A 14,997-nucleotide genomic window follows, 5' to 3' on the forward strand; every position below is an offset into this window, starting at 1 on the left:
GACGAACTCAGTAAGGCCATGAGCAAGCTCAAGCCAGGCAAAGCTCCAGGACGTGACAACATCCACCCAGAGTTTGTTATGCACCAGAGCACAATACCATCCAGCTGGCTCTGTGCATTCTTCTCATCCTGCTACCAGAGATGCAAGCTGCCCAAGATCTGGCGCCATGCTTCTGTAATCGCCCTGCCAAAGCCAAACAAACCTGCGGAAGACCCCAAGGCATACCGACCCATATCGCTGCTCTGTGTTCCATTTAAAATCCTGGAAAGAATGATCCACTGCCGCATTGAGCCAGTGATTGACCCACAGCTTCCACAGGAACAGGCCGGTTTCCGTCGCGGTAGGTCCACAGTGGACCAGGTTACACTTCTGTCTCAAGACATCGAGGACAGCTTCCAGGATAATGAGAAAGCTGGGGTAGTGTACCTGGACTTGACCGCCGCGTACGATACCGTCTGGCACCGCGGACTTCACCTGAAGCTGCTGAGGACAATAACCGATCGACATATGGTGAAATTCATCATGGAGACGTTGTCTAACCGCAGTTTTGTCCTACAGACCAGCGATGGCCAGCGCAGTAGGCTAAGAAGACTACGGAGCGGATTTCCCACAGGGCTCGGTCCTTTCTCCGATGCTGTTTAATATTTACATCTATGATCTACCAGACACAGCATCCAGAAAGTACGGCTACGCAGACGATCTCGCAATCATGCTGAGAAGACCCACATGGAAGGCAATGGAAGACGGTCTCAACCAAGACATGGTCGTCCTAGTAGCCTACCTACGAAAGTGGCGCCTGCAACTCAGCACCGGCAAGACTGTTACAGCAGCATACCATCTCTGCAACAGAGACGCCAAGAGGGCACTGGAGGTATACACCGACCACAAGCGCCTGGAGTCCCAGCAAGCGCCTAAATACCTTGGTGTGCGTCTGGACCGGACACTGACCTTCAAACAACATCTCGAAGATGTCCGGGCAAAGACAATATCAAGGGTCGCACTGATCCGTCGCCTCGCTGGCACAACCTGGGGAGCCACTGCCAAGACACTACGGGTATCCACCCAAGCCCTGGTCTTTTCAGCAGCGGAGTACTGTGCCCCAGTATGGAGCAGAAGTCCACACACGAAAATGGTGGATGTGGCTATCAACAACGCCCTCCGGATCATCACTGGATGCCTGAAGCCTACCCCAATCGTCCTGCTGCCAGTCCTAGCAGGAATCGCACCGGCTGGCCTACGACGAGAGGCTGCCACTCTCGTCCTGGCAAGGAAAGCACGGAAGCATGACTGGCACATCCTCCATGACACCACAGAGACAGCAGCTCCTCTGAGCAGACTCAAGTACCGCCACCCTTACAACAAGGCGGCACAAGAGTTGCTCCGGTCCACCACTGAGGACCTGTCCAAAGATGGATGGCTGGCGGCAGCCTGGAAACAGGAGTGGGAGAGGGCTGGGCCAACCCAAATCCACCACTACATCTTGGATCCGGGAGATGGAGCCACAGGAGACCTTCTTCCACGCCGGCAATGGACTCTGCTGAACCGTCTGCGTACTGGGGTCGGTCGGTTCAAATCTTCAATGAAGAAGTGGGGCCTGGCAGACAGCGCTGCATGCGAGTGTGGTGCCCCTGAACAGACTGTCGAACATATTATGACCACCTGCCCCCTACACAGACCACCCTCGGAAGCCGGCCTCTTTGACGTGGGACCAGAGACCGCAATCCATGGTGCGGCCACAGAGGCCCTGGATCAGCAGATGATAAAGCAAAGGGATTCCAGGGAAGGAGGATAGGGATGGAGAAGAGGAAGGAGAAGCTGGACAGAGAAGCTCCGTGTGTCATGTGTCATAAATTCCCTTTTTGGACTTACTGCTGGAGCCTGATAGTAATTAATTACAATAGTCCAGTCTCGATGTAACAAAGGCGTGGACTAGTTTTTCTGCATTTTTTTGCGAAAGGACATGTCTGATTTTTGAGATATTACGCAAGTGGTAAAAGGCGGTCCTAGAAATTTGTTTTAAGTGACTATTAAAGGATAAATCAGGATCGAAGATCCCTCCCAAGTTCCTGACTGTTTCATTGGAAGCAAGGGCAATGTCGTCTAGCGCAGCTATATCTTGAGATAATGTATCTCTAAGGTGTTTAGGGCCAAGTATTATAACCTCTGTTTTATCTGAGTTTAATAAGAGAAACTTGCGGGTCATCCAGGTTTTTATGTCCTTGAGACATGCTCGAAGTTTAGTTAATTGATTACTTTGTTCAGGTTTTATTGACAAGTATAACTCGGTGTCATCCGCATAGCAGTGGAAATTTACCGAGTGTGTCCTGATAATGTTTCCCAGTGGAAGCATATATAATGAGAATAAAATTGGGCCAAGCACAGAGCCCTGTGGAACAACATGGTTAACTTTGGTGCGCACAGATGACTCATCATTAATTTGCACGAATTGGGAGCGATCAGAAAAATACGATTCAAACCAGTTAAGGGCGGTTACATTAATGTTAATTAACTGTTTAAGTCTTTGTAATAACATTTTTAACACTATTCTTCCAGTCTATGAGGTTTTCAACATGGTTGCTGGAGCGCCACTTCCTTTGTAGTTTTCTTGATAATTGTTTTAACTCATTTGTCTGGGAATTATACCACGGAGCTAATTTACTATGTTTGACATTTTTCTTTTTTAGAGGCGCTATTGAGTATAATGTTAATCATAATGAGCCTGCAAGCTATCGACGAGGTGTACGATCTCAGTGGAGCTCGGGTTTTTAACGAATTTGATGTTAATATCTACGGATAATACGGGTTTAAATGTAATTGGAATTATTTCCTTAAATTTAGCTACAGCACTATCAGGTAGACATCTAGAAAATTTGTTTTTTATTAGTGGCATATATTCAGTTATTGAAAAATCGAAGGTTATTAAATTACGGTCTGATAGAACTGGATTGTGCGGAAGTACTGTTAAATGTTCAATTCCGACACTGTACGATAATACAAGGTCAAGTGTGTGGTTACAACAATGAGTAGGTTGGTGTACACTCTTAAGTGTGTTACAACTGTCTGACTACACAACATGCTAAAACATCAGTGATCACATGACACCAACAGGGAGCCCCCCCCCCCCCACACACACACACAGACACACACAAACACATACAGACCAAACAAACATCAGCATGTCTTCTGTGCCGACCAGGGGGAGCTTTGTAGCACATCCTAAACATCTGTACCAAAGCAGTCGGGCGGGATAAGATTGGTAGCGACACCACCAAGTGCTGAAGGTAATTGCTGAGTCTATCTGCAGCACCATTGATCAGGCCAAGACTTAAAACACCAAGGTATAGAATAACATTTTCAAAAGCAGGCAACCACCAAACTCAGCCCACGCAGGCCTTAACATTGACTGGCAAATGAGGGTGGACCTTGGACAACAACTCCAGTTCCCTGGAAGCAATGTGGAATCCTCCCTGTTGGTATCAGAAACATCTAAGCAGGTGGTTATGCTGAAGTTAACAGTGCTATGGGAGGAACGGTATAGAGGCCAGTAAGCAGAAAAGGTATAAGTACATCTAGCTGGTTTAGGAATACCCAATGGTGTTGGAATGCAGAGTGCATGCCAATTGAAGTGTGGGCGAGGGGCTTTGCTGGATATCACTATTGCAGAGCTTACAAGTTCCTGGGTTGAACACAACAGAAAAGCCATCATGAGATGTTCAGGGGCAACAGAGACAGCATAATGCATGCATGTGAATCTGGAGGGACAAGCAGTCTAATGCTTCTTGGACACCGGCCGCAAACTGATCACTCCTTGTAGGGTCACCTTGGCAAAGTTGTCTGAAGTTGAAAGACCTGAAACACACGATGATCCCAGATACTATCACAGAGGATGTTTCTAAGTGTGTCATTAGATGTATGTTACAACCAACAGAAATAATACTGCTTGTGTGAAATGAAACAGATTGCATTACATCTACGTATTATCCGTAGTGATCAAAAGTACATACTGCGTTGTAGCATTTTTCTTCATAGAAAGAACAAACATTGTGTGTGTGAAGAAGCCAGAGACCGTCCCTGTTGTCTTGTCAGTGTTATAGGTTTAGTGGAAGACTAATGGCCAGAGCTGCAAGGACCCTGAAAACACAGTCCACCCACCTACACACACAAATTACACTAACTGGAGGACAACTTAGTGGGAAAATGTATCAACAGTTCCATGAATATGGAGCCGTGGCTTGCTGTTGTTTGGGCCTGGATTAGCTTGGAGCTTGCTGAATGGTTTTAGTCGTTTTCAGCTCCATGTCTGCCCTGAATGGCAGATTATGCCAGGCCGACTTTACACTGGCATGAGCTGCTACCAGTTTGGTCAACTGTTATTGTAAGCCTGCAGGAGAAATGTAGACTTTACGGCAGTTAACACACACAGAGAGATTGGGTGTTGTTATTGTTGCTAACAAGGTGGAAAGGGTTTAACAGCGTGTCAATGCTGTCATGGGGAAATGAACGTTATGCCATGGCACATTTCACACAGGGTGGGAATTTATTCTGACACACTGTGTGTGTGTGTTTGTGTGCAAGCATTTTGGACTCTGCCAGCTGGAGCTTAGTGCATTGCTGAGATGGCTGCTGCAGGTGGGCTATTCTGTAACCTTACAGTTGTGTGGCTGTGTGCATGGGTATGTGTTTGTGTATGTGTGTAGTCATCTATCAAGTTGAGTCTGTACTTAAGGAATTTGCCTGAAGTCCTGTCTGATCCAGAGAAAATTGAGAGAAGCTCATCAAAGACCAAGGTGAAAAAGAAGGGAAAATATTCAAAACTGGGAAGAGGGAAATAACATATTGCACTGGAAAACTGAGGGGGAGAGAAGCATAGCAAACAAACTAGACAGTGTGAGTGAATACAAGTATAGAGCCTCATGAATAGTTGTTCATAACTTTACAATATGAACAGTAGGCACATGAAGCAGTTAACTCCAAATAAAAATCTGATAAATCAGAGGAGGGATGAAATGACAAAGCCCTAATCCAGAGGACAAAGGGGGTCACTGAATCGTTTGATTAGTATGAAAACAATATGGTGGCATTTCCAAAAACTCCCAGGTTTTGAGCGTATGGAGGCCATTTGTTGCCTGTCTTCCCCACTCTCTCCTTCCCCAATCTTAGCCTTAAGTAAAACAGGTTTAATGCGCAGAAGATATTTTTAAAAGAAAAGAAAAAAAAACTGGCTTTCACCAGACCTTAACTCTTACTGGAGACAATGCCCTTTACAGTCATCAGCAAAATATCAGATTTTGAAATAAATTTAAGAAGAATGGTTTCTCAATACATCAGAGTTTAGAGACTAATGGAGTCAATTCTAAGGTGTAGTGGAACCAGTTTTTCCAGATCTACCATAATTAATGTATTTGTAGGGTAATTTACCATCTGTACGATGTCCATTCAATGATGCATGATGTACGATAATTTGATCCTTTTGTGACACTAAGTATGATAAATTGTAATCTGGATAGTAAAATAAGGATCTTGTCTGTGTCTACACATCTCTTCTCATGTGACGTTTTTCCAGCAAATCATACATGTTGGGATGATGAACGTGACCATGGACCATTACGTCTGTATTAACTCATCTCTTCTCGCCATTCCATGCTCTTCAGACTTATTCTTAAATATTGTCTCAACTTTTCCTGAGTAACCAGTTGGTTGGCTTTGTACTTAAAGTATTTTTTCTGTTTTTTTTACTTTATGGTGCAGAAGCTGTGATGGCAAAAACATCCGCTACAGAACCTGCAGTAATACGGTGAGTCATCTTATAATTAATGTTAGTTCTAACATGGTTTTAAGATAATACCTGTTAAATTGAAGAGATAATCTATTGATTTAGTTCAGTGTTGTAAAAAAAATATAGGTCCTTGCATGAGGTGCATGTATAGCTTAATCATGGATCTCTTTTTAGATCCCAAAAGATCTTTTGAGTTTAACATGAAATAAACCAATCAAAGTGACGTCTCTCATCCCTGTAAAAGCCAGGTGTGTTTGCACAAGGTTTATCCTAAGTTCAATTAGCAGCGGTGGATCACTTATTGCCGACACTGCTTCAGGATCAGGGCAGACACACAATATAAGCCTGTGTCCCCAATTCTAGTTATCTGTTGTGTTTTTCTGTGTTATTTTAGGTGAAGAGTACTGGGTTTTCATATTAGGGACAATAACAGCATCAGATTGTTCTTACTACTCTGACGTCCATAAATCCTACACTAGGTTTGACTATTTCCTGATATTTTCTACCAGCTACTGAAGTGTGGATGACTCTGCATCAATATAGTGATAGGACTACAATTCAATACAATTCAATTTAATTTGTATAGCACTAAATCATTATATACATAATCTCAAGGTACTTTAAATAAAAGGTTGAACCTTAAAAATTTGCCTGGCCCTACTAAATCCTGTCTGCATCCGGTGGGAACGACTGGTTGTGTCTGGCCTGTGGAAATATGACACAGGAGTGTATTGCCAGCAGCACCAAAACCAACATCCTCCAACTTCAGTCCCGTTTCAGCCAACCTCAGTGCCTGAACGTCTGGATCAGAATCTTGGTCTGCCGCCATGCAATCAAAACCATAATGCGAAGTTTGTGAAAGCGTGAACCTTTGAGGTGAGAGGGACTGCCCGTCCTTAGTAATGTCGTGTCCCAAGAAGTCAATAGCCATCAGCCCCAAGTGACAGTTGGCTGGGTTTATAATCAGGCTAACTGGGTCAGAGAAACATATAAAAAAAAGCAAAGTATCCATAATCCGCTGAAAAGTCTGTGCTGCATTTTAAAGGCCGAATGGCATCTGAAGGAGTTCCAAAAAGTCAAAATGACGTGATACCCACTATCTTGGGCATGTCTAATGGGTGCACCATAACCTGGTGATAGCCACAGACTAGTTTCACCTCCGAAAATATGACTTTACCAGCCAGGCGGGCAGGAAAGTACTGAATGTGTGGGACTGGAGAGCGATTGGGCGTGGTTGAGCCTCACAGGCTCCAACTGTCGCCTTGCTTTGCCACCATTTGATCAGTGATCACCATGGGCACTCTATGTTCTGAAAATCAGCCTTAGCAATAACCAACCTAGCCAGGTCCAGGTGCCAGGACCAGGTGCCAGCTCCGAGCGTGAATTGGTGGGCCGGCCATAGAGATATGATGTTCCACCCCATGTTCAATGGTGTTGGATGAGAAAGTGGGCTTAGTTAAACTTGAAAACTGTACCAGGAGGCGGTGGCTCCTCGATGGCTGGTACCATGCTGGATAGTCTGATAAACAGAGTGAACAGGCATATGAACAAAAAGTCACTCCATCAATCAGGCGGCAGCTCTTGATATCCACTAACCACCCACAAGCACACAGGAAATCTGCACTTAGCAGGTAGAGTACGCTCACCACGCCGTTTCCCATCCTGTTGAAAACTGCATGGGGAGCGACACCTTTTAGCCTTTGTACCAAATTGTGCATTGTAAAAACACAGGTGGGAGCTTTGTTGGCTTTTAAGGAGAGACATCATCTTATCCATCAATACTGAAGGCGTCCAGTCGCTGAGGCCATTTAGAGAAAGAAGCCGGCGTGCTCGCTAATTTAATCAACCTGCGACAATTCCCTTTACCTTCCTGTCTACACATCTTGCCGACGCTGACTAAAAACACATCTCTTCCGACTATACCTTGGATAAAAAAGAAAAAGCACTTATGTGGCACTTACATATAGCACTTTGTAGTTTGGCTTTCTTGAAGAAAAATGCTACTCTCTTGATTCTTGTTGTTCTGGGTTTGTACCCTCATGGTTAAATGCACTTATTATAAGTCGCTTTGGGTAAAATCTTCAGCTAAATGAAATGTAATGTAACCTAATGTACACAAGCATGTGCATGCGGTCACTTGAGATGCATTTTCAGGCATATTAGTATGAACAGTGATTAAATCTCATTTGGAGCCAAAACGCATGTGTGGATAGAATTGGTTTAAGTTTGGAAATGCCATTTTCAAATGAAAATGTTTTGCTGAAGCCTTAGGAAGCCCCCAATTCAAGTTCCCCTTTGGGTTGTGGAAGGGCTTGGTTTGGCCCGGGCTAAAAAGTTTAAAAAGCCTTCTTCCTTGAGCCGTCAACTTCATTGTGAAATTCTTATAAACATGGACCATTACTGTTAGCGTCATCTACCCAATGTAGAACAGTTTAAAGTTAATCGAATTTTGCATCAAGATGGTTTCGAATGTAACAGGAAAGGCTGGAGAGTGGCAAATCCAGCTGAGCAGGCAGTGGAGACCGGGCTGGATATATTACAGGCGTTGTACACATAAGGAAGAGGTGGGCGAGGCAGACAATTAGATCGGCTGAAATGAACCTGAGGCACAGGCAAACAACAATCAAACTGAGTTAAAAAACAAACAAGAAGTTACCAGGCCAGGACAATAAGAGATGGTCCAATAAGATATTGATGAATGGGGGATCTTATGAATACTGAGGACTCATTATAACATTTTGGATTAGGGTTAATACTGCAGTGGCTGGAGAACACACACAAACAAAGAAACCACTTCTTTAATTAAATTCAAATAAAAATCAAACATTTGCCTCTTTAGATAATCAGCTGCTTTATAATTTGTTTTTCTCCCATTAAACATGATGTGGTCTTTAATCGTCAAACCTGATTAATTAAATTCTTTCCTCATAAAACATTTGCTTTTAAATCTTTAATATGTCTTAAATCTTTGGAATCTTCATTGATTAAATCAATGTTGGCTTAACTAGTAGTCTTCTCCTTGGTAGCCAAGACTACCAAGACAGATACAAGAGAAAATGTAAAACCATGAAATGGATTATGAAAGAAATGTTCAGAAAAAACACAATGAAAATACACTTTTTAAAATCTTGATGAAGTATTTTAAAAGCTCTTTCTCAATCATTGCTTTGTATTGAAAGTATAATAACAATTGTTTTCAATCTTTTTAGAGAAAGTTCCATTCCATATTTTGAATGCCAATTTACTCAAATGTATCATAATGATGTAATGTTGTGTCACATTCCAACATCTGTCCTTGATCTTGTTATTTCTATCCTCAGGACTGCCCTGCAGAGTCAGGTGATTTCCGGGCCCAACAATGTTCAGCCCACAATGATATCAAGTACCAGGGTGTCACATATGAGTGGGTCCCAGCCCCGTATGACTCCTCTGCACCCTGCGTCCTGCAGTGCCAGGCTAAAGGGAGAAGCCTCACTGTTGAACTTGCCCCTAAGGTGCTCGATGGCACACGATGCCAGGCAGATGCCTTTAACATGTGCATCAATGGAATGTGTCAGGTAAGGGGTCATATTATAAAAATAATGTTATGATCAGATATTGAATAGCCAGACACTTATGACATTTATCTCACCATGTATGTAAATAGAGCAATTGTATAAAATTGCATCAAAACAAAAGATGGGGACAGTTCTGTGGCAACCTTGTTCATATTTCATCTTGAATTGTATTGATTTATGCTTGTGCTTGTGAGGAGAAAGCATGCACTTGTTCTTTGCAGCTCTTTTTCATGCCTCTGCACTACCCTATCTTCATCATACTTAATATATTAAACCCTGGAATTTAGGTTTTAGGCTAATCCCATTCACCCCTTCTCCCTTCTCCTTAGCCCTTCCCCTTCGTTTTTGCGTGTTCACGTGTAGGAGTAGGTTATCCCCATTCTTGTTGGGATGGAGGGTTAGTGGCAAGAATTAAGGCTGCACAACTCTAGAAACTGAGATTTTTCAGACTAAACACTTCCAACCTAGAGCTATGAGAGTTTCCCAGAATGCCTTGCAAATCATCTGCAAGATTGGAGAGATCCATAAATGTATTATTTTCTCCATTACTCATTTCAAAACTATGATAATAATTGTTACATCTTAGTTTAATGCAGTTCAATGTATTATGGTCGTTTTTTTTTAAAAACTTAAAAAATTGATCTAGCATTCTAACGTTACATTGTTAATGCATGATAATCCCATATTTTGTCATAATTACAGTCGCATGAAATCATGGGAGGTAACTGAATTTAACTCTTCCTAATAACAAAGCATCCTGGCAGGGTTGTCTACAGACTACTGCTAGTAACCTGAAGTTGTAAGCTTTTGATTTATACGTGAAATAATGCAGAGCATCTAAGCTTTGTTATTCCCATTGGATGGATGGCAAATGTCATTGTGTTGTACCATTATTGCCATGATACAGAGGGAAAGCAGGAAAACATGTTCTGAATATTTACCTGGTAATTTGATTCATCTGCATTAGTATAGATGTTATTTGGATTTTATAGGTTTGTCACTTTTTTAACTGCAAGCAATAGCATTGGTTTATTTAAGATCTCCACAATGTTGTTACAACGACATCCCTGACATTTTTTTTTGTTGCATCTGTTTACACCAACGACTACTAAATGACTTGTCTCTTCCCGGGACGACTGCTGATGATATAGCGGCTTCTTGAAGCGCTGTCCCAATTCATAGGGGAAGATTTCAACCACTACCCCTTGTAGCTCTGTTTGAAGATAACCCTCAAAAGTAAGGGGTAGGGGTGGGGAGAAGGGGTGAAATGGGATTGGGCCTAAGTATCCTTTCAAGCTAAAATAAGTCCACTGAATGGTAGAGCTACAGAAGGTGTGTATCCAGTGCTGTGAAGACAGTGAGACCACACTCAAACACTAGAGTTCACACTATTTAGTTCAGTTCAGCGACATTTTTCACTCTCATAGATATAGTATTACAAAACTATATAGTAGAACGTCAGCAACATGACATAACACATTTTAAAAAGCAGTTGTGATTTTTTTTTTTAACTACCAGGTACACTGTTGTACAGTGTACATACAGTGCCTATATGGGCAGCACAGCCATCAAGGGCAATTTGTTGACTTTGCAGAGACATGCTCACTGTGATGATTACGGCCAATCTCAACATCATTACAGCTTGCTTTGCACACCACTCAGGTGTAAGCAGCTTTGAGTAATCGGACCTCTCAATTGTCAGAAATACTTTCCACCCATTGGAATAGAAAAGTATTACATTATTTGCCACACTTTGTTACAGCACAGACTAGGGGTGGCCAAACTTTATAGGCCTGTGAGGTACTCTTGAAATGACCAGCTCAGCAAGATCTACCGACCAAATAATGTTGGTATCAACATTATTAACCCCCCCCCCCCCCCCAGCGACGCAACGCTGTCAGTGTTTCCCCTAGGTTTACAGCTTTTTTTGGGGGGGGGCGGATGCTCTCTGTCCGCTGGTGGAAGTGTGCTCACCTGTGTGTACGCGCATCGGGATGGAACTCCGCCGTGCGCGATACAGAAAGCAGAGGAGAAATCTAAACGCGCGACCATGTGGCAGGGGGGCGTGGCGACGGCGAAAAAAATAAAAAGAGGGGGTGCGTGCGGCGGAGCGTCCTCCTGACTGCCTCTTGTCCAGTCATGCGATCGACCGGTAGATCGCGATCAACGTATTGGGCGTATTAGATAATTTCCCACGGCACACCTGACGATCTCTCACGGCACACTAGTGTGCCGCGGCACACTGGTTGAAAATCACTGGATTAGAGGTTGTTTGTGACTGTGTAGCGAGTCTGCGACACACCACAAAATCACCCCGACACCACAGCTCTCTTTGGATATCTTTTTACTGGCTCTTTCAGCTGTAATGATGAAACATGTAACAGGGACTGCATCAGTTCACATCTCCTTAGACTGCTGTCTCTTTCAGCTCCAAATGCAGACAGAGTATAACAAAACATATATACATTATAAACAAAACCAGTCAATTGCAATGATCATATAGTGATTAATTTGACAATCATACCTGCCATGATGAAACATGTAACAGGGACTGCATCAGTTCACATCTCCTTAGACTGCTGTCAAGGATGCATGAAATAATTATGTAAACCAAAGGACAAAATAAACATAAATATTCCCTGCCTTACATGTCTAACCCATCACAGAGTATACACAATGACTTAATGTGGGTTCACAAACAACATTTAAAAAGAAACAATGCACTTCACATTCGTTCTGTACAAATCCCACAAGAAAACTACATTTCCCATAATACCGCGGGTTGCTGCGGCGCGAATCGGCGCACCTCAAAGAGAAAACACTGCAGCCCTTACTTCTGAAATAACTCTTCAAACGCCGCGCTTTACACGTTACAGCCATCTTATATTGCTCTTTCAGAAAGCTGTCACAGTAGCATGCATTAAACGTAACAATGACACTTAGAAGTGGAACACTCCATAACCATACCTGTCTCTTTCATCTCCAAATGCAGACAGAGAGAAATACTTATATACAACATATACACATGAAAATAAAAGGTACATAAAACATTACTCCTTTTGTAAGTACTGATTTAGCCTAATCATTGGCTATAAAATGAAAATAAGAAAGCACTAGAAATACATATCCCCCCCTCCTCATTGTCGGCAATTGGAACATCCCCCTGAGACGATACTCACTGCAGGGTTTCTTAAAGTTAGCTGGAATATAATAACACACCATTACAACTGCATGACAGTAGAACATGTATAACACCTGACAAATAATTATTTATACAAAGTTGATGTAACAGAAGGTGAGTAAGACAAATAGAAATGCAATAGAAACCTATTTTAATACAATACATTCCGACTGTCAAGTTAATGTTTGTGTTTAAATCTGCTTTGTTGAAGTGGAAAACAAGAATAGATGAGGTCTGAACAGATTGTTGGGGTGACCTTATTTTCTTGCTGTTGGCAGGTTTTGAGTCCCATTGGGCCTTTTGTTTACAGAATCTTTTGAAAAGCATTTGATATTGAGAAACACACAAAGCAACAGGTAAACTCTTGTTTTTACAAATAAATACATTACTATGCGTAGTCCTCTATTGTTTATCTGCAAGGCTTCTTTTTAATTGGGAGAATTTATTATGTAAGTGATGTAATTACTAGTGCTGTCAGTTAAACACGTTATTAATGGCGTTAACACAAACCCATTTTAACGCCGTTAATTTTTTTTATCGCAAGATTAACGCAGAGCTGCCAACTCTCACACGTGTGTGTGTGTCCTCCCAGATAGCGCACCGGTCCGGCGGCTCCGCCCACCGCGCACTCACTCAGAGAGACACAGTGAGATCTGAGCTCGTTCACGTGAAGTCGGTCACGCTCAGTGACTGACTGCCTCTTAACTATGGAAACAGTGAAAACACAGAGTTTCTCTGGTCTCAGCTGATCAGAGATCAGCGCCTCAGCGTCTTGATCAGAGCAGAAGCTGCAGTTGGTTTCTACCGATCTTCAGTATCTGTGTTCGCCTCCAGTCTGACCTGCTCTCGCTTTTTGTTTTAATATTTATATATATGGGGAGGACTCAAATAGCCCTACAAAGTTCTGTGTTTAATTTATTTCAAAGTAGGCCGACACTTTGCATGTGTATTTTGTTTGTTTGTTGTGTGCCTGTTTGAGTAGCTGACTGAAAGCAAAGAAGTAGTAGGCTTACCTTTTATTGGTAACCTAACTGTTACGGTTCATTGTTTCTGAAATAAGAGGCCTAAATGCTATGTTCACAGCAAGCTTGAAAAAAAGAAAAAATTAAGCCATGGTTTAGCTGCACTATAGGTCAAGGACTCTATGCTTTAGAGTCCTTGTTTACCTGAAATGTGCACTTTATAATTTTATTTTGTACCGCCCTGTTTGGCAATGTTGTTTTTCAATAAAATAAAACATTTGCATAAAGCAAGCCAATTCACTTTTCCATGTTCATAAGAGCATTAAAACGAGAAAAAAAAATGTGGAAAAAAAATAAATGAAGGGACATTTAGAATAGATACAAATTTAAGATTAATTGCTATTAATCGCGAGTTAACTATGAAATAAATGCGATTAATCGCGATTAAATATTTTAATCCTTTGACAGCACTAGTAATTACGTTGCATATTCGACCCTACGTTTAGACCCGTTGTTAACATCCAATCAGAAGTGGATGACTTTAAACTCATCATTTCACATTTGGCAGTACAGCATGTCCCCACATGTGTTCCCAGTGATATCTTGTGATCAGATGTCACTTCCCTCCAATACATGCAAATTAATAAATACATAAGTTCTCTTCACCAAGGCCTAATGCTGTGACTGGGCTAGTCTGACTGTGATAGACCTGTCTGCTGGCAATGTGTTTATGTGTGTTTAAATCCAAAATACAGAAAGAGAGAAAGAGGGGGAGAGAGCAAATATAAATATTTAAAAAACTCAAAGACCAAAAAAGATATAAATACACCAAAAAAATCATCTGGTATGTAGGTTCACACTACAAAAAGGATGCAGCCAAGTGTGATTCACACCACATCTAATTATGTCCTGAGTAATCTGATCTCAAATTTGTCCTCAATGCGTCTTGGTGGCGGCTTTCACACCTGAACTTCAAGGTTCAGTTTTGAACGCAGCCAAAATATTTTTTGTTGTGTTCTGCTTTTTTTCAGATTTTACCCCCAAAACACATCATCCTTCTAGTCTCGATTTTGTCTGTGGTGTTTTCATAATATTTTAGGAGTATGAAAAAGAACAACACTCTACGTCAGAGATGCTATCAATACCAATAGAGAAGTCAAATCATCTTGATCTCCTCATGTTGGAGGTATGGACAAATTTAAAAGTGAAAATACAGGTTAAAGAAATTTTACAAAGATGGTTTGTGCCATTTTAGTTAGTTCTCACGACACTTATCTATGTTCAAGTATTAATGTTTCTAGTAAGTTTGGTTTTAATTTGTTGATAGATTTAATGAAAATGGGATGAAACTTCATAATTGACAGCTGAGACTGACTCGCGATTGGTCGATTGCATGTATTGTTAGAATTATGATATGGCAGCTCCTCACCATCATTACAAAGGAGAATATGGCTCCAAGGGATATAAAAAGCTAAAGATGACACCACCATTTTTGTACAATGGGCAGATATGAGTTGCCGT

The 14,997-nt window shown here is 41.9% G+C and overlaps 1 protein-coding gene across 1 annotated transcript in view; it reads left to right on the forward strand.

Annotated features, from left to right (window-relative positions):
- Window positions 1–14,997, forward strand: part of adamtsl3 (ADAMTS-like 3) — a 202,392-nt gene that overhangs the window by 135,551 nt on the left and 51,844 nt on the right. Inside the window, exons 5-6 of the mRNA XM_053414931.1 lie at window positions 5,749–5,794; window positions 9,097–9,333. Coding sequence (XP_053270906.1) covers window positions 5,749–5,794; window positions 9,097–9,333 — 283 coding nt within the window. The remainder of the gene's footprint in view (window positions 1–5,748; window positions 5,795–9,096; window positions 9,334–14,997) is intronic.

The sequence above is a fragment of the Pleuronectes platessa genome, chromosome 1, assembly GCF_947347685.1.
Source record: "Pleuronectes platessa chromosome 1, fPlePla1.1, whole genome shotgun sequence".
Lineage (NCBI taxonomy): Eukaryota > Metazoa > Chordata > Actinopteri > Pleuronectiformes > Pleuronectidae > Pleuronectes > Pleuronectes platessa.